At 60.8% G+C, this 19,139-nt stretch overlaps 1 protein-coding gene across 17 annotated transcripts in view; it reads right to left on the reverse strand.

The window, feature by feature from the left end:
* IGSF9B (immunoglobulin superfamily member 9B) overlaps positions 1-16,998 on the reverse strand; it is a 43,254-nt gene extending 26,256 nt beyond the window's left edge. For 7 of the 17 annotated variants that reach the window (XR_010993589.1, XR_010993585.1, XR_010993588.1 and 4 more), the window contains exons 1-8: positions 13,856-14,150; positions 8,909-9,106; positions 7,257-7,403; positions 5,664-5,815; positions 4,448-4,565; positions 3,343-3,484; positions 3,068-3,213; positions 615-757 (exon numbers count right to left, since the gene is read on the reverse strand). Coding sequence is in view for 5 of the 17 variants with exons in the window: in XM_068172194.1 (XP_068028295.1) it covers positions 615-757; positions 3,068-3,213; positions 3,343-3,484; positions 4,448-4,565; positions 5,664-5,815; positions 7,257-7,403; positions 8,909-9,106; positions 13,856-13,940 (1,131 nt within the window). In the remaining 12 variants the exon portion in view is untranslated. Of the gene's footprint in view, positions 1-614; positions 758-3,067; positions 3,214-3,342; positions 3,485-4,447; positions 4,566-5,663; positions 5,816-7,256; positions 7,404-8,908; positions 9,107-13,855; positions 14,505-16,741 lie in introns of those variants that run through there. The other 10 variants (XR_010993593.1, XR_010993592.1, XM_068172194.1 and 7 more) reach the window with 6 other exon arrangements.
* Positions 16,999-19,139: the final 2,141 nt, after the last annotated feature.

The following is a 19,139-nucleotide window of genomic DNA, read 5'->3' on the forward strand; positions in this document are numbered from 1 at the left end:
GGGCAACATCAGCCCATCCAAACACAACCAAACTCCTTCATGTAGCCCAAAAGGTTTAAGATCAGAATGTAACGCTAAATAAAACTTGTTCTAGTGTCAGCAAGACATCTCCACCTGGAGAGCTGAGGGCACCAAGGACCAGGAGGCCACAGCAGCAACAGCTTTAAATGGAATTAAAACTTCAAATCGTTAATATTTAAGCAAAAAATTTAAAATATTGAGCGTTTTCTTTAAATATTTAATGGCTAATATCCTTGCTCTGACTATCAAACCATGATTAGGGGAAGATGTAGATTTGTTAAAAGGGTCTTTTAACCACCAGTTGCCATTGGGAAAATAAATCAGGGTGATCAGGAGGTGACTTTAGGGGGAAGAAGGCATCAGATGTGGGAGACACAGAATGTCCACAGGCACTGTGGGCTCCATACAAGAGCTGGAATTAACTCTGCCCACAGCTGATGAGGAAAAGCAGCACCATCCCATCCATGAGATTCTTCTCTCCCAACAAAAAAGGGACCCACAGGTTGCCTGGTGGTGCTCACTGGTGTTTGCCAAGGACATGAGGGTCCGAAACCCTCTGTGCCCCCCTGTCCCCTCCCCGGGGGCTTCGTTACCTTCTCGATTCGCAGGGGACGCCCGTCCTTGTTCCACTTGACCAGCGTGACCGGGGGCTCCGCCTCCACCGGGCAGCGGATGTACCCGTGGATCCCGATGGGAACGTAGATGATGGGGGGCATGTTCACCACGCGGGCAGGATCTGGGAGGGCAGCAGCAGCACGTTAGTATGGGCAGAGAGCCCATCTCTCCTCCCAGCCTGGCTTCAGAGGATCTGCCTCACTTTTGTAATGAATTCCAAACCCAGCACCACCCTGGCTCCCACAGGCTGTTAAGCCAGGTTTGCTACACATAAATCCTCTGGAATACCTGGCATTTCTGGGAGGCTTTGCTCATGTCCAGGGTGTTCCTACCTGGGGCTCATTAAAGATTGCATTTAAGAAGAAATGGGAGATATGCCTGCTCCCAATACCACACCAGCTTGCATCCTGCTGAAGCCTGCACTGCTCCATTACAGCACAACATGTGCCAGGTGTGATGAACACCCAACACAGCCTGTTTTTACATACAAGCAATCAAAACTACTTCAACTGCAAGGCCTTAAAACACACCCAGATAGGAAAAGGGATCTGTGTCCAGGCTGCCAGGAGTCCTTTACCTCCCATATCTGCTTGTACTCGTGCCTCATTGAGGCTGGGTCATGTTGAACAGCATCCACCTCACCCTTTCCAAGATGCAAAAACCTTAAAATACACATCTAACCCCCCCCTCCACGCTGCACCACCCACACAGAGAGGTGTCTTGCAATCCTCCAGTCTAGAATGTGTCATTAACAGCACTTCTAAGAGCTTTTTAATTAAGTGTGAGTGGGTTGAAGAGAATCTAGACTTTCTTTAATAAGAAGCTTTAAAAAAAATGTTATTTTTAATAAGAAGAGTATTTCCACAATCTCGTCTAGACACCAGCAACACGAGGTTATGGGAAAATCCTGATGGGGCTTACGCTGCATTAAGGGATAAATGTGGGGGTTTTGGGGTGCCCTGCTGATGCAAAGTGGGGGGTAAATATTAAGGTGCTTAATAGGAAGGGATGAAAGATGTGGAAGATGAAAGATTATGGCTTTCTTGGGGCAAAACCAGCAGAGTTTGGGAGCTCTGCTCCCAGCACATCACCCCAACCACTCCCCAAAACCGCGTGCCCCGGCAGTGGCACCATAACCCAGATTGCCCAGTGCCACATATGGAGCAGGCTTTACCCCCCTCTGCTTAACTCCACCTCTTAGGAAATGTAATCAAGGACTCCAGCAGTGCGGGAGAGGGTAATGGGATCGAGCCTTTCACTACTAGGTCACTGGCCAGGGGCCAGCCCAGCCCACTAATGACCCAGAGCTGTGTCCCCATCTGCTTTCGGAGGATGGGAAGCTCCCTCCGGAGGCATCACCCCCATGTGTATGAGGTTTGCTCAGGAGGAAAAGGGTTTGTGGCACCAAAGCCGAGCACCCTTCCTTGTTCCGAAGCCTGGCTGAGCAGCAGATTGTCCGATCCTGTTCTCCCTGCCATTAGAGCTATTTTTAACAGCTATCAGCCCTGACAAGCGGCCCTGGATTAGCAGCAGGGCAGATTTGATGGCCTGAGGCCACAGGCTTTCCCAAGAGCCACCCAGCTGGGAACATCCAAGCCCCAAATCACGCCTGAGCCTGGGCACAGCACTAGTCACACCGTCCCCCTGCCCACTCTGCCCCTTCATCCATCCCCACAGGGACCTGCCAGCCCTTCTCTCAGAAGCTCCCCACTAACCAGCACCAGGTCTAAAGGCAGCAGCAGCTCTAAGGCAGCCATGGAAAATCCACACTGTGAGCCCACTTTGCTCAGGCCTGTCTTTCATTATGAAATAAAAACACCAAAGTCTTTCCGAGCCGAGCAATATTGCAATTGGAGCGGCGGCAATTGAGGCCATTACTGTGGAATGCCACAGGATGCCGGTGGCACACTACCCATTACCGCCCGGGGATTCCGGGAGAAGGAGCAAGCGTGGGAGGCAACGCTCCTGCTACAGCCCTTTCTCCTCCGCTTGTTTAGATCACTTACCGCCTGAAAAATGTGACACACCGAGCTCGCAGAACGGCCGTGCCGTTCACAGGAATAAGCCCCCGAAATGAACACCAAAAAATACACCTTGGCACTGAGAGCCCTTACCTCACCCCAGCAGGGTGAGGACAGTCGGGGAGCAGCCATGGGATGACGCTCACCTAATTAAAAAACCACCAGTAGCCGAGGTGGACACCGGTCCCAGCTGAGCAGTGTCACTCAGGCTGCTCAGACCATTTGCTTTCTTGTCTCCCACACCCACGTGGGAGATGCTCTTAAGCTTTTTTGCTGAGGATGATTCCGTGTTCATCCAAAGGCTGCTGTCACATCAGCCTGATTCTCCCAGTGTCACACCAGGACAAGAGAGCCTCTGGGGCTGCCTGGGAGCCAGGTGTTACCAATCCCAGCCCCATCCCTGCACTCACACTGCACGGTCAGGTAGGCAGAGGCTGATGGCGAGCGGCCCAGGCTGTTGCTGGGGATACAGGTGTATTTTCCAGCATCCTCTGGTTTGACACGGAAAATAATCAGCGTCCCATCGATCAGGATCCGCACCCTCAGCTTCAAGTCACTGCAGGAGAAGAGGAGAGGAGGATCACAAGGAGAGCCAGGGGCAAAGCCCAACACCATCCCAGCTCCCAGTACAACCCAGGAGCAGCAGGAGGAGGAGAACACGCTGCCCCACCAGCTATAAACTCACTTCTTGAAGTAGACGTTCTCCTCCTCCCAGTACCACAGGTAGGTGAGGTTCCCAGGATACGCCTCAGCCTGGCAGGTGAACAGCGCATCCTGGGAGATGTTGACTGTGATGTTCTCCGGAGGGGAAACGATAAAGGGAGGTCCTGGAGGGGAGAAGAGGAAGGTGTCACTCCCACCACTACAGGTGTCCCCACAAAGGTTGCTCAGGGTCAGTTCCATAACAGCGTTTTGGCTGGGAGCTGCTGGATGGCTCTGGGGCAGGGCTGGCTCTGATCCTCTGAGAACCACAGTGACCCTCTTATTCCCAGCCCTATTCTCCCTAATCTCTGGGCTGACTGAGAACCACAGTGACCCTGTTATTCCCAGCCCTCTCCCTAATCTCTGGGCTGACTGAGAACCACAATGACCCTGTTATTCCCAGCCCTCTCCCTAATCTCTGGGCTGACTGAGAACCACAGTGACCCTCTTATTCCCAGCCCTATTCTCCCTAATCTCTGGGTTGACTGAGAACCGCAGTGACCCTGTTATTCCCAGCCCTCTCCCTAATCTGTACAGCTTTGAGGAGGGGATCCACGCCCATGGTGCTTCTCCCAGGGCACACAAGGACATGCCTCCCTTCATCCCCAGCACTTCTGGAGGATAGTATCACCCACAGGAAAAATCCAGGGGGAACAGACTGCCAGGAGCCAGCAGCTCACCGCTGCCACAAAAGCAGAGCAGAGGACACCCCGTGCTCCTCTCTCTGTCGGTAGCTGTTGACCTAATTAAAGATTTATTTAATAAGAGAGGGAGCAAGGAGCAGGAGGCCTGTCATGCATCACCACTGTCTGACGAGGCGCTTCATGACAGCCTCAATCTTTTCCCCGCTTCCCAAACAAAACCGAGCTGCCATCAGGGCCTGGCTGCTCATCAGCACGGCCACCACCGCGTCCCAATTAAGCGGATTCCTCCATCCTACAAACCGGATGCAGAGCCACGGGGCAGCCAGCACCGTGCCAGGCACAGAGGCCTGGGGGGTCGCCCCAGGGTAACACCACAGCCCTGTGGCCCGTGGAATCCCCCCATCCTGGCTTCCCAGGGGATGCTGAGGAGCTGGAAGGTCTCACCTTGGACGAGCAGGCGTGTGGTGTGCACAGCCTCGCCCTGGATGCTGTAGGCCCGGCAGGTGTAGGCACCTCTGTCCTCCCGGCTGACCGAGAGCACCGTGAGGCTCCCGTCGCTCACCTGGGAACAAGGGAAGGCCCTGGAGCGTGGGCAGGGACCCCCAGGGGGACAGGGAAAGACCTTCCCTGCTTCCCACGGCAGAGAGCTGCCGGCACTTTTAGGGCCGGATGAGAGACGGGTTTCCCCGCTCTGCAAGACGTGGGATATTAATAAACCAACACACGCCTTTCTGCTCGATGCCAAGGGGAAGGGAAAAAAAAAAATCATGAAATAAATAAATAACCATCCCAGCGCATTCATCTCCCAGAAGTGACTGGCAGGCAGCAGGCTCCAAACCACACCTGCCAAGCACCCAGGCACCATTGGAGCTTCAGAAGGAGCTTTGCTGGAGCATTCCCTGCCCCCCAAGGACCTGCTCCATTGTTGGGGGATGAGAGGGAGACCCCAGATTAGCCACTGTCCTCCCTGTGGGGCCACCTCTCAGCTGGAAGAGGAGCGGATGGATTCCCCCTGGGGACACAGCAGAAGGATGGACAAGGGACTGTCACCTTTGGGTAGCAGCACCCCCATGCACTGGAAGGCCTCCCAGCCAGGCTTCCCCCCCACCTCATTCTGCCTCATCCTTCTATTTCAATTAGTAACAAATGATTCCTAATTACTCTCATTAGTGCCTGCGCTGATTCCAATGCCTGATTTACCAATTACAGCTCAGGGGGGAATCTCTGCCTGGAAGCCTCTGGGATGCAAAAAGGGTCCTGAAGGCAAGGGGAGGGAAGGAAATCCTCCCTGCTCAACCCTGCCCTGCCCCAGCCCTGCTGCACCCGTCCCAGCCCAGGGGAACACTACCCCAGGCTGCAGCCCACCCCATCTCCAGGGTCCTCACCCCCAGGCTGAGTCTGCAGGGAGCAGGTGAGGTGCAGGAGTAGGGCTGTCCCAAGCACTTGGAGGGTCTCCAGCCTGCACCCAAGGGCTGGCAGCGTTACAAGCTGCTGCTCAGCAGGGATGGGGTGGGGGAAAATGGGCATCTCACCAAGGAGAAGTGCTGAGAAAGCTCGGCTGGCTCCAGGCACGGCGGAGCTGCCGCCACCGTGGTCCTGTCAATACTGTTCCTGCCAGCTCCCAGCCCAGGAGTCCCCACGGCAGCCCTTCCCCACCTACCTGGTACTTGCCATTGGCACCCAAAAGGTCTCCCTCTCTGAGCCAGGTGACGATGGGCTTGGGGTTCCCGAACGCCATGCAGGTCAGGGTGACGCTGCTGCCCTCCTTCGCCTCTACGTACTGCGGTGGGGTCTCCGTGAACGTGGGGGGAGCTGGGGGCACAGGAGACCACCGGGTCACCCGTGGCCACTCTGGGTCTGAGGGCACACGGGGACAGAGGGGAAGCTGCTTCCTGCATACAGGGGACACTGCACATCCCCACCGCAGGGCTGGGACCACCCCAAAGGCAAATGGGGCTGCACGGACAGCGGTGTCCCTGGGGACACCGACCAAGAGGTGCCATGTCGCACCCCAGCCCTGTTCCCTCTCCTCCCCAGCAGCACTACGTCCTCCCCCCACCCCGCTGCACATTAACTCGCTATTGTCAAAACATGGGAAAACACCGCAGTGCAGATCGAAAGGCTCCTTCCTGATGAAAGAGGCTGGCAGGATTACAGCCCGCCCCTAATTACCCACGGCTGTTAAAGCCCACTTTAGAGGAAGACAGGTTGGCAATTTAATCTGCTTGGGAAAAAAAAAAAAAAAAAAGAAAAGGAATTATATTTTGTTTCTCCCCAAATGATTTTTATTTTCCCCCTAAGAAAATTAAGCATTGTAATGCGCTGGGGGAAAGCCACAGCCCTCACCCTGAAAGCAATTCCTCGGGCTGGGAGGATTATGGTTATTATATTGTTATTAAGCCCCTGCACACCCCGTGCTGCATAAAGCCCCAAAACTGGCCCATTTTGCCAAGGGGAGTGACAGGGCATCTGGGGCCATTTTCCAGCCCCTCCGGCTGGCGGTTTGCAGGATCTGTGCACGTGGCAGAGGTGAGCCAGGCACCACCATCCTCCTCCTTCCTCCTCCTCTTGCCCTCCTTCCCAAGCCCTCGGAGCTCATTAGTAGGTTGGGGGAAAGCAGGAAGCAGCAGGCAGGGATGGGGCTGGTGGCCTGCACAGCCCTGCTTGCAAAGCTCCCGCTCACTAATTGGGCTCAATTAGGTGGCTCTGCTCTGTGCCACAGCACAGCCATCCCCCCAAAGGTTAAATTAATTGCACAAGGTCAAGGCAAGACCAGCGAGGAGCTGCCAGTGGCCATATCTCTCCAGCCACCTCACTGCAGCAGGAGAGGCACAGCCCTGCTGCTAGGCTAAAAATAAAGATCTCTCTCCTGATGTGGAGAATGACAATTTGTTAATTAGTTTAATATACGGCCTTAATAAAATGAAAAAGTAATTTGAGTAAATCTGAATTTCAAGAAAACAAAGATTTGATTTTCTGATCTGTTTGTTGAGAGGAGATTCATTCCCAGCCCCAGTTCTTGATGTCTCTCCTTTAAACAAGCTCCACGTAATTAAACTGAGGAATCCCTAATAAAACTTTGTCCCTTTTGAAGTCACACCCTGGCTGGATCAGCCAGCCTGGATGGCTTCAGGCTCGCGTGTCTGTGCTCAGGCACAGATGCCATTGAGGCCCAGCATCCACCAGACATCCAGCATCCACCAGAAATCCCATTTTGGCACCGCAGGGATGCCGCAGCCCCCGCCCCGCTCACCATTGACCGTGAGGTGGACCCAGCTGCCGTTGTGGAAGGTGTCGTACTGCTGGTCCAGCATGAGCACTTTGCACTCGTACCAGCCCTGGTCCTCGGAGCGCACCTGCTCAATGCGCAGGGAGGCTTTGTCGTGCAGGCTGGCCCGGCCTGTGGGAGAGCACAGCGTTGGCACCATGTCCCCAGCACTGGAGCAGCCCCCAGAGCATCACTGCAGGGACCACCCCATCCCAAACTGGTGCAGCCCACAGAGCATCACTGCAGGGGCCACCCCATCCCAAACTGGTGCAGCCCACAGAGCATCACTGCAGGGGCCACCCCATCCCAAACTGGTGCAGCCCCCAGAGCATCACTGCAGGGGCCGCCCCATCCCAAACTGGTGCAGCCCACAGAGCATCACTGCAGGGGCCGCCCCATCCCAAACTGGTGCAGCCCCCAGAGCATGGCCCCATCCTCACACCAGAGCAGCTCCCAAAGTATCACTGCAGGGGACACCCCATCCTGACACCAGAGCATCCCCTCAGAGATCACTGCAGGGGACACCCCATCCCAAACTGGTGCAGCCCCCAGAACACGGCCACAGGGGACACCCCATCCCAAACTGGAGCAGCCCCAGAGCATCATTGCAGGTGACACCCCCATCCTGACACCTGTGTGGTGATCCACACGGGACACCCGATCCCTCTGTGGGCACTGTCCTGGTTTGGGGCTGGCTGAGCCCAATGTCGTGGTTGCAGCCGGTGGTGCCAGGCCGGTGACACACTCGCCCATCTGGGGATGGCAGAGCCAAGCTGCCAGGGCCAGGCAAGGTGCCTCGAGCAATGTCTGCCCGCAGCGACACCAGCCTTCTGCTCCCAGCCGGGGGCTGGCGGCGGCACAGCCGGCACACAGGCGTGCCCCAAAGCTTTTCCCCGCCTGGGAGACTCCCAGAAAGCAGGGCAGCCCTGAGCTGACCCTGTGCACGGCCCCAAAAACTGGGTCAGGAGCAAAGCAGCCTAAACCTCCACCTTGTTGCCGTGGCCACCGGGCTGTGGGATCGCTCATTGCTGAGCTGAGTTTGGCAGGGCTCAGCTGGTGCATCATCCCTGCTGCTGCATTTCTTAGAGAGCAATTTGGGCACAGTCCCGTAAGACCCAGGGAAGATTCCCAGGACAGCATTCCACAGGGAGAGAGATACCACAACGTGTCTGTCCTGCCACACCAACCTTCCAAGGGCTGGTTTCCAGCTCACAGATCCCACCAGAGGACACCGGCCACGTGTCACAGGCAGCACATTGGCAAGCAGCCACATGAGTTCTGCAGCTCCAACCTGTCACCTCCGCCCAGCACGTGGCCCTGGCTCCATCCCCACTGTCCCCCCAGCACCCCTCCCTGGGCTCACAGCTGCTCTGGGGCACAGCAGCAGCAGCAGCAGCCACTGCCACCATGCGTCACCCTGGGTTTCTCTGCCTCGCTTGCTCCCGTCCCACGCAGCCCAGCTGGCTTCCTAACGCTGCTGCTTAATTAAAACCAACTGGGTGGAAAGCGAGCAATGAGAGGCAGAGCCCGCGTGGTTTCCGACGGAGGAACGGATGGAGCGGAGCTGCGCATCCCGGCCCGTGCCGCAGCCAGGACCTGGCACCCTCCCCTCGTCCCCCTGCGCCCCCAGGACTCACCGGCATACTCTGGGTCGACATGGGGAGGGTAAAACCCAAACTTGATGAAGATGGGGATGGGGACGCCGAACTTGAACCACTCCACGACATAGGGAGGGGGCTGCCCCGTGAGCGGGTGGATCACGTCGCATCCCAGGATCACGCTCTCGCCAGCGCGAGCGGTCACGAACTCGGGCTCCTCCCTCGAGCCGAGGGCACCTGCGAGGGGGCGAAGGAAGACTCTGTGGCTGATCCCACTGCTGGTCCCCAGCATTGAACCAGGATGCTCAGAAGAGCAACAGCAGTAGTAATGCCCATCCCCAGCCACCTGTCTCCAACAAGGGCAGCCCATGGGTCGCCCTTGCCCCAAAAACATCCTGCATCCTGGAGGGGGTCCCAAGTCCTTACACTCGGCTCCAAGGCCACCCTGAGCTACCACAGGAGTCAGGACAGTGGCCATCAGCACCCCAGTGCTCCAGGACAGCTTCTCAACCTCTGCACCAGGGCAAAGGTGATGCCCAGTGACCCTCACAGGGGTTTTGGGGACCCCCTGCTCCCAGTAGAGGGGCACAGAGTATGCCTAGCACTGCTCCTCACATAGCAGCACCATCTGGGCTACCCTGTGTCCTTGTGGCAGGGAAAAGGCTGCTTTTAGCTTGTGCCCCTGCATCCTCCAGCAGGCAGGGCTGAGCATGCAGGGACCCCAGGCTACAGCTCTCCGGCCGGTGCCAGGGTGGGCCGGGCCCCCGGAGCCGCCATGCTCCAGCCAAGCCCACATGTCCTCGGGCATCCCCGAGAGCCCCAAGCCTGAAACCCGTCTGCGACCTGCGCGTCGGGTCTGTCACCCTGCTCCTCCCAGCTGGCTAATTACAGGGGACTTTGGTCTCAGCTCCAAGGCTGCTCCACCCCGGCTGTGCCGCCCTGCTCGCTGCAGCCTGGCGTCATCCTGCTCTGCCAGCAGCAGCAAAGCTGCATCCTCAGCACGGCGTTCAGACAAGGAGAGAGAGGGAAACCCAGGGCTGGGGGGGGAAGCCAAACAGGGGGTCCCCAAAACCAGGTTTAGACCCACATCGCCCTTCCCATCAAGGAAGGGGCCCCCGTTTTCCTGGCACACGCGGCCGCTGGCTGTTCTGGGGGGGTTGCTCGGGGAGGGATGCTCGGGGAAGCACGTTCCCACTCCTCCGCGCTGCTCCTCGGGGCCGCCGGTGATTGGCGGCGAGTGACATCACCGCTTCCCCGCCGCGGGAGCCGAGCATCACCGGCTATTTTTGGCTCTGGCACAAGCGCGTACCGGCGAGAGGCCCGTGATGTGCCACCCCACGAGCCCACCAGCCGAGTGTCCCCGCGGGAAGGGCAGCGGGCAGAGCTGGCCGCAGCTCGCACATGGCACGCACAAGGTGCGTCCCTGCAGAGGGTCACAGCCTGAGGGTCACCCAAGCCCCCACGCCACCAGCAAACAGGGCACGGGTGGCTCTTTAACTGGGAGGGCTGGCTGGTGGCAGCGGGGTGGGTGACGCCGGGGCGCAGAGCTGTGAGCCATGTGCAAGGAGCGGATGCTGCATTGCACACCCGCTGCAGGCAGCCGGCCCCGCTCTGGGGTCCTGCAGAGCTGGGGGTCCTGCACGGCCACGGGTCCGCCCGGACCCCAGCGGGGCGCGGGGAATCGCTGAGCACACACGTGCGGTGTGCACGCACACCCCCGCACACGCTTTGCACCGCCTCGACAACACTCTTGCACCTTTCCATCCCTCGTTAGCGCTGCATCGCCGATCAGCTCCCGTTCGCACCCTGTCAGCAGGGACGGTGCCAGCCCTCCCCTGCCACCCCGGCTCTGAGCTGGGAGAACCCGTCCTGACCCCTCCAGCCGGGAGGCTGAGGGGGGCTGCGCTGCAGCGCTGGAGCCCCCCTCCCTGCCCGTGGTCCTGCCGCGCTGATCGGGGACGGAGCTGTCACGTGCTGCTCAAGAGCATCCAAGGACGCGCTTCCCCGGCCGCCTTGCCCGAGCGAGCAGGTCCCCAGCACCTCGTCACCTTCAAAGTGACACCCTCTACCCACCAGCAGGAGAAGATGGAAGCGGTAGCACCCAAACTCCTTTCCCAAGCCCCCCACCCGCTCCAGCGCTCCCGGTCCTGGGCTACCAAGACAGAATCTTGGTTTCCAGCACCTCTCCACCAACTGGAGCCTGGAATGCTAATGTTTGCCCAGCTGGAGCAAGCCCGCTGCTCAAGAGGCCACCCAGACACCCTGGGGATGGGTGCCAGAGAGTCACACCACACCAGGATCCCCTGACTGGCTCCCTGGCAGAGCAGTGGGTGACGTCCCCGGGGAGGGGACGAGCCAGCCGCTCCGCCGGACGCACGCCTGGCCAGGGCTGCCCAGGCGCAGGAAAATAGGTCATCCCCGGCAGCTCGCAGCGCCGGTGTCTGATCGCAAGGCCGGTGGGGAATTGCATGCACGGCTGAGCATCACCTCCCCAGTGCACGGCCGACTGGCAGCCATGGCGGAGAACCGGCCCCCGGCTCTCCCCATCTGCCACCCACCCCGCTACCGGCCCCGTGCCCTCCTGTCCCCACTTCCAGAGCGCCAGGAAGGCAATAGGGAGATGTCTCACAAACCCTCTTTGGGTCTCCTCAACTTCCCAATCCACCAACCCTGCGGGGTCCCAACCCTGACCAGGTTTTCCTTCCAAGTCCAGACCATGAAGAAAGCAAGGAATGGAGACAGCAGCTCTCGATTCAAAGTGTTTTCTCACCCCCACATTTGTAGGGAAACGCTTGAAAACAATCCACAGACGCCAGAAGAAACAGAGCACAAATAGACGGGGTATTTTTAAACCCACTTGATTTTCCCAGCCAAGTTCAGAGAGGTTTCAAGGCTGAATCTGCGGTTTGGAAACAGGGTCAACATCAGGGAACGGCAGCACTGAGGTGAACCCCAAATCCGCCTCGGTGCAGGGGCTCACGTGAAGCTGGGGGATGCCTCGTAAAGAAAAACAAGTAATCAACAGGCTTCGTCATCCAAGCAGATCCAGGAAAAATAAAAGCACGCCGCGTGCCAGGAGGCAAGAATACAAGATGCGGAGGTGGAGTTGAACAGCATCCCAAAGGGAGAGGAGGGAAGGCTGCCGCCACTGAGACGGTGCCACCGTGGGGCTTCCCAGGATGGCGATGCCAAGGATGGGGAGACCCTCACCTGGATCTGGGCATCCAGTTCCTCTGATCCCAAGGGCAGAGGCAGAAGGTGCCACAGGACTCGGTGAGGCTGAAGGCATCCAGCATCTCTGCTGCGCTCGCTGAAGCAGGACCCTTCCTGCAGGTGCTTTGTGAGAAGGACATGGCCATGGCAGAGAGGTTTCCAAAGGCATTAATGCCTGGGAAGGCTTCCCCTCCTGCCACAGTGGACACCCATGCCCTGGGGCAGAGAGGGCATCCTGTCCTGACCCACCATCGCATTGCAGCCTGCAAACAGAGGCACCACTATCCATTTCCAGCACTGCCCCACACCCCTGGCACTCATCCCCACCCCTCTGCCCCCATGGGGATGGCTGAGGGAGCAGACACAAGGCCCGGAGCCTGTGGACCTCTCCTCCCTGGTGAGCTGAGACGAGATGTGCTCTGACACATCCCGCTCCCATCGGTGGAGGCGGGATATGGCAGGGATCTCTGAGGACAAGGCCACCAGCGTGGCATATGGAGGCCAGCAGGGAAGGAGAGCAGGCAGCCATTGCCATGAAATGAAGATGGGGAGAGACTGCAGCCCAGGCTGGGGGACAGGGGCAACGTGCTGCAGGGACCCCAAATGCCAGGGCAGGGTGTGGGGTGCTGGCAGATTGCCTGTCCCCCAGCTCTGTAGCCCCCTAAATATCTCAGTGGGGGTTGCACCCCCCCCATTACAAACCCAGCCCCTTGGCCTATCTTGGGGTATCCAGAGCCCTCCAAAAGCACCTGCCTGTTTCCTGACAGGGGGAAGCCCTGGGGCTGGGAGCGCAGCACTCACCCCCTCCCCCAGCTGGAAAGCAGCATCTGGGCTTTCAGTGCGATTCCTGCGTTTTAAACCCGATTTTCCAGATGGATGGAGGGCGATGCGCAGGTCAAGTGACATGCCTCAAGGTCACACGGGGCCAGGGAGGAGAAGGATTAGCAGCTCTGAGGGGTGGCTTGGTGCCCCATTCCCAGCAAGATGGGGACTCAGAACCCCATTCCTGGGCCCAAGAGGTGTCCTGTGGGACCACCACCACTCTCCCCAGGCAGGCAGGCAGCTGCCCTGGCATCCCAAAGGGAATGCATGCATGGGATGCTGCCCCACAGCGGGTCTTTGCTCCCTGAATTGGCACAGGTGGGAATGTGCCTGGCTGGGCAGCAGCTGAGCAAGCACATGGGAGTACAGGTTGGTGCTCTGAGAGGCACAGAGATGGAGCAGGAAAGAAAATTACTTCCCTGAGGTCACCTTACTCCTACCTGGGGGTCCCTTATGCCCCCTCCCTCCAATCGCCACCAGCCCGGTGTTGAGCATCCGGTGTTGGCAGCTGCCTCGTGGGAGGCATCATCTCCCAGCAACGACCAGCAGCTACCTGTGCACTCCCCGTGAGCTCCCTCCACGTACCATGGGGATGAACAAACAGCTGCGGTGGGAGCTGGAGCACCAAACCCATCCCAGAAGAGACCTCTGGCATCTGGAGAGCGCTGCCAGGGCACTGTGTCCCCAGTCCTGCCCCACACCACACCAGGCTGGCACCACCCTCCCCATGGAGCAGTGGGTACCATCCCAACGCATTCACAGCCCTCTAGCAGGAAACTGGGATGCAGGCAGTGCTCCGAGCTGCCCGCCAGCAGCTCCTGAATCACGCTGTTCCTGGCTCAGGCAGCCCTCCCACCGACGCCAGTCTCTCCACGGAGGAGCGGGAGGAAGCGAGTTGTTTTTCCAAAGGCCAGCTGGTCGCTCAGGGCTCCCAGATCGGGAGATTCCTACCGCAGGGAAAGGGACAGGGAAGGACTCCTCCATCGGCACGGCATGGGGCTGGACCCACTGCTTGCCCATCTGCAGGGCTTCTCATTCAGCGTGAAGGCACGACATCCAAAACGGAGGACCAGAGGTGAACGGGAGCTGTGCCACTCTGCCACAGCTCTGGAGAGGAACTTGCAGGGCTCACCCATCACCAGCAAAGCTGCATCTTCCAAGTCAAAAGGCAACTGAGCCAGCAAAGCATCGCCGCAAGGACCCTCCGGCAAGCCAAGTCATCGACCGAGCCACTCACGTCCCTCCCTGCCCTGCGCACTCCCATCCAACAGGTCCAGAGGAGCAGAAAACCTCCAGGGAATGATGGAAATGGGAGCCTGGCCAACGCCCTTGGCTGTTCCTGGAGCCAAAACATCCCCTTGCCAGAAGAGAGCGGGGCCAAAGCCACACGTGCCAAATCCTCGGCTCCTGGTCCAGACTCCTCCACGGCCAAAGAGGCAAAACCCAAGAGCTCTGCACCGTGAGCGAGCAGGGGAGGCAGCGCTGGCACTGCCGCCCCGAGCCACTCCAACCGGCCAAGGTTAGTGCCAGGAGCATCGCCCGCCGCGGTGCCCAGGGAACCTCTTCAGCGGAGCCGAATCCTCCCTCGGCAAAGCCTCCTGCCGGATCCACGAGCATCCCCACTGACTGTGTGGTGCCACGGCGTCACACTCGTGGGAGAGGGAGGAAAAGCCCCTCAGTGTGACGGCACTGCTGGGAATGCCAGGAGGCCGGATCCTTCCTCTGACACCCACTCCTGGCGCGGTCACGTCCTGGCTCTCCTCCCCCATGCCATAAGAGGGGATAACGCATCCTCCTTCCCTCTCTGAGCTGATTAACGCCTGGAAAGCCCTTGGAGAGCCCGGCAAGAAGGCTGCCTAGGGCCAGCACTGCTGCTTCTCAGCTCGGCAAGGAGGAAGTGGTGTGGGAGGAAGGCCACGGCAAGAGGAAAAGCCCCAGCGAGGGCACCTGCACTCGGTGAGCCCCAGCTCTCCTCCAAAGCCTTGTCCCCGAGCAATGCGGGGTGACAACTCCCCTTGAGGACGGGACAGTGCTGGCACCAAAGGGTTGCAGCAGCTGGAGGAGTCCCGTGGGCTCCCTGCCCCTGCTGGGGCCGCGCCGGCCCGCAGCACCCCGTCCCCCGGCACCCACCCACGCATTACTCACGGCACGCTCATTCATCAAGTACACGCTGCTCCACACACACAGCACCCCCGTGCCGGGGCTTCCCGGTACCCACCCACCCCGGCACCAGCTCCGGAGCTCCATCCGAGCGGCTCCAGGGTATTTCCAAGTTCCCAGGTGCCGAACGCGCTGCTCTGCTCCTCTCCCCGGCAGAGCATCCCTGTACAAGCAGCTGCTGCAAACACTGCCTCACCACACTGCAGCACGCAGTTCAGGCAGGCAGCAGCCGGCCACGGCTCAGTAAGAGGGGCTACGTACCCCCAAATGGGGCAGCCCCATCCTGAACCCCCGAAAGGACAGCCCCGTCCTGACACACACCCCCCTGCCTCCAGGAGCCGCCTGCCAGGCGAGGAGGACAAGGGACTGTGGCATGGCACAGATGTGACCCAGTGGGCTCGAGGAGCGCTGTGAATTGGGGGGGCTGCAGCACCCCGGTACGTGCCCCCTCCCAGCCCACCCGTGCCCCCCGAGGCGGCGTCCCCCACACCACGGGGAGGGGAGAGGTGGTGGCTGCCAGCCAGGCATCGCTTGCTGCCGGCAGCCAGTGCATCCCCATGGGCAGGGTGGGTGACCCAGAGCACAGCTCCAGGGTCTCATCCCGAGTAAGGACCACCGGGACGCAGGGGAAACCATGTGCCCAGTGAGGAGCCACCGGCAGAGATAGGGAAAGGTGCTGCACCAGCGGCAGGCAGCTCCCCTCTACCTGCAGGGATGGCTCGGAGGGGTGGGAGGGGAACGGCAGCTGAAGGGAAAGAAGCTAGAGCAGGAAAATCAGGGTTATTCCTTGCTGCCGTCTCCGTCCTGACCTTGGACAACCCTGTGCCTCAGTTTACCACAGCACAGCAGCCAGTCTGCAGTGGGGGGAGAAGGAGGGCAGCCTCTCCTGGGCGGAGGGGTGGGAGCAAAGTCACCCCCAAACCCGCAGCCGGGGCGCTGCAGGGGAAGGCGACGAATACCTCCTGCATTTCTCCTTGCCCAGCCGGGCTACCCTTGCAGGGAAGGGCAAACGCTGCCCGCACCCCCCGGAGCTGCCGCAGGCGCTTCCTGAGGATGAGAGCAGAAATCCGAATGCGGAGAAAAGCTTGCCCATCCCTGATCAACGGGGACACTCAGGCAGCCGTGCTCCCTCCCCGCCAGGACCCGCACCCGCTTCCCTTCTCCCAAAGGGAATTTCCAGCCCCTGGGCAGAGGCTCCGCCGCACCGGGAGCGCGGCTTCCCGAACTTCCCCAGCTGCAGCCGCTGCCCTCGGGGAGGTCACAGCCAGCCCCGCCGAGCGCCTGCGGAGGGAGGATGCGCCGGGCGCTCCCGGCTCCCCCCGGCAGCGGGGGATGAAGGAATCGCCAGCGCCCCGCCGCAGCGGGAAGCGCTCGATCTCCGCACCGGCAGCGGGGAAGACGCGAACCCCGCAAACCCCCTTCGCAGCCGCCGTTCCCCCTCCTACCCTCCTCCCCAGCCCCTTCCCGGTATCCTCTCCCCGGGACGTGATGCCCACCCCCCCTCCCCGCCCCGGTTCGCGCATCCCTCCCGGTCCAAGCGCATCCCCCCCGCCGCATCCGGTACACCGGGAGAAGGGGGGGGGACACACGCAAAGGCGGCCCCGCCGCCGCCCCGCAGACCCCGGCGCGCCCCTCCCGGGCTCATCCCGGCGGAGAACACCCCGCGGCCGCACTCACCTTGGACGGGCAGCCCGCGGGCGCCGAGCACACTTGCTACCAAAGCGGCCACATACCAAATCATAGTACTACCGGCCCCCGGTGCGCAGCATCTTCCGCCCGCCGGGCGGCCCGGCCGGGGCGGGGCGGGGCCGGGCCGGGCTGGCCGTGGCCGGGCAGGGCTCGGCGGGGCTGGCGGGGCCGGAGGGGCGGCTCAGAGCCGGCCGCCCGCCGCTGCGCCCATGCCCGCGCCCATCGCCGCGCCGCACCTGCGCTCCGCCGCGCGGTGCAGCCTAGCCTGCGCCCTTTAGCGGCTCGGCACCGCCCCCGCCCGCCGCCCATTGGCCGCGCCCCGGCGGAGTGGGCGGTGATTGGCCGCCGCCGCGGCCCGGGCCGGTTCAAGGTGGGTTGGCGCGCACGGGGCCCCGGCGCCGCAGTATCATGCGCACTGCCGGGAGCGGCGCGGTCACCTCCGCCGGACGGTCACCTCCCCGCACCGACACCCGCCGCGACCCGCGCCCGCCTGGGCCCCCGCGCCGCCTCGCTGCCACCTCCCCGCCACCTCCCCGTGTCCAGATGGGCCACCGCGCCACCTCAGTGCCACCTCCCCGTCCCCAGATGGGCCACCGCGCCACCTCAGTGCCACCTCCCCGTCCCCAGATGTGCCACCGTGCCACCTCCCCGTCCCCAGATGTGCCACCGCGCCACCTCAGTGCCACCTCCCCGTCCCCAGATGTGCCACCGCGCCACCTCAGTGCCACCTCCCCGTCCCCAGATGTGTCACCGAAGCGGATCAGCGTCACCTCCCCGTGTCCAGATGTGCCACCGCGCCACCTCAGTGCCACCTCCCCGTCCCCAGATGGGCCACCGCGCCACCTCAGTGCCACCTCCCCGTCCCCAGATGTGCCACCGCGCCACCTCAGGGCCACCTCCCCGTCCCCAGATGTGTCACCGAAGCGGATCAGCGTCACCTCCCCGTGTCCAGATGTGCCACCGCGCCGCCTCAGTGCCACCTCCCCGTCCCCAGATGTGCCACCGCGCCACCTCAGTGCCACCTCCCCGTCCCCAGATGTGCCACCGAAGCGGATCAGCGTCACCTCCCTGTCTCTAGTTGTGCCCCTGCACCAGTACAGTGTCACCTTTCTGTCCCCAGATGCGCCCTAGGCCGGTACAGTGTCACCTCCTTGTGTCTAGGAGTGCCCCTGCACCGGCTCGGTGCCACCTCCCCGTGTCCAGATGTGTCACCGCACCTCCTCAGTGTCACCTCCCTGTCCCCAGATGCATCACTGCAACAGCTCGGTGCCACCTCCTCGCCCCCGAATGTGTCACTGCACTGTTTAAGTGTCACCTCCCTGTCCACAGATGTGTCACCGCACCTACTCAGTGTCACCTTCCCATGCCCACATGGACCCCTACACTGGTACCACGTCACCTGCCTGTGTCCAGATGTGCCCCTGTACCGGCTCAGTGGCACCTCCCCATGCCCACACGGACCCCTACACTGGTACCACGTCACCTGCCTGTGTCCAGATGTGCCCCTGTACCGGCTCAGTGGCACCTCCCCATGCCCACACGGACCCCTACACTGGTACCACGTCACCTGCCTGTGTCCAGATGTGCCCCTGTACCGGCTCAGTGGCACCTCCCCGTCCACAGATGTGCCCTTGTACCGACTCATTATCACCTCCCTATCCCCAAATGTCACTGCACCTACTCAGTGTTCCCTCCTTGTGTCCAGAAGTGTCCCTGCCTTGGTGCAACATCACCTTCCTGTCTCCAGATGTGTCCCCTACACCAGCTCAGCATCACTTTCAGCTCAGTGCCACTCCCTGTCCCCAGATGAATTCTCTGCACCAGCTCAGAATTACTTCCCTGTCCCCAGCTGTGCCCCTGCATAGCCTTAGTGTCACCTCCCTGTCTCTGGATGTGCCCCCTACACCAGCTCAGCATCACCCTGGTGCAGAGTCACCTCCCTGGCCCCAGCTGCCACCTGCCCCTTCTGCCATACACCTCTTCTCTGGCACGCCAATGACAGCTGTGACTAGGCAGGGTCACCTCCCTACCACAGGCTGAGCCACCTGCCCCCTGCACCAGCTCCACATCAGCTGTGCCATCTGTCCCTGCCACCCTGCACCACCTCAGGGTCACCTCCCTGCCAGCTGCTTGGTGCCACTGCAGCCTTGTACTGCACATCAGCTCAGGGTAACACAGCTGCCACCATCTGTGCCCTGCCCAGGGTCATCGCCCCACCAGCCTGGGACAGATGTATCACCTGCTCCCTGCACCAGCTTGCTGTCACCTCTGCCAGGACCCTGCACGGCTCAGTCACATCACTGCCACCACCACAGCTTGGTGTCACATTCACCTGGCACCGGCTCAGTGCCACTGTCACCTCTAGCACCAGCTGTGTCACCTCCTC

Source organism: Anomalospiza imberbis, chromosome 24, assembly GCF_031753505.1.
Source record: "Anomalospiza imberbis isolate Cuckoo-Finch-1a 21T00152 chromosome 24, ASM3175350v1, whole genome shotgun sequence".
Taxonomy (NCBI): Eukaryota; Metazoa; Chordata; class Aves; order Passeriformes; family Viduidae; genus Anomalospiza; species Anomalospiza imberbis.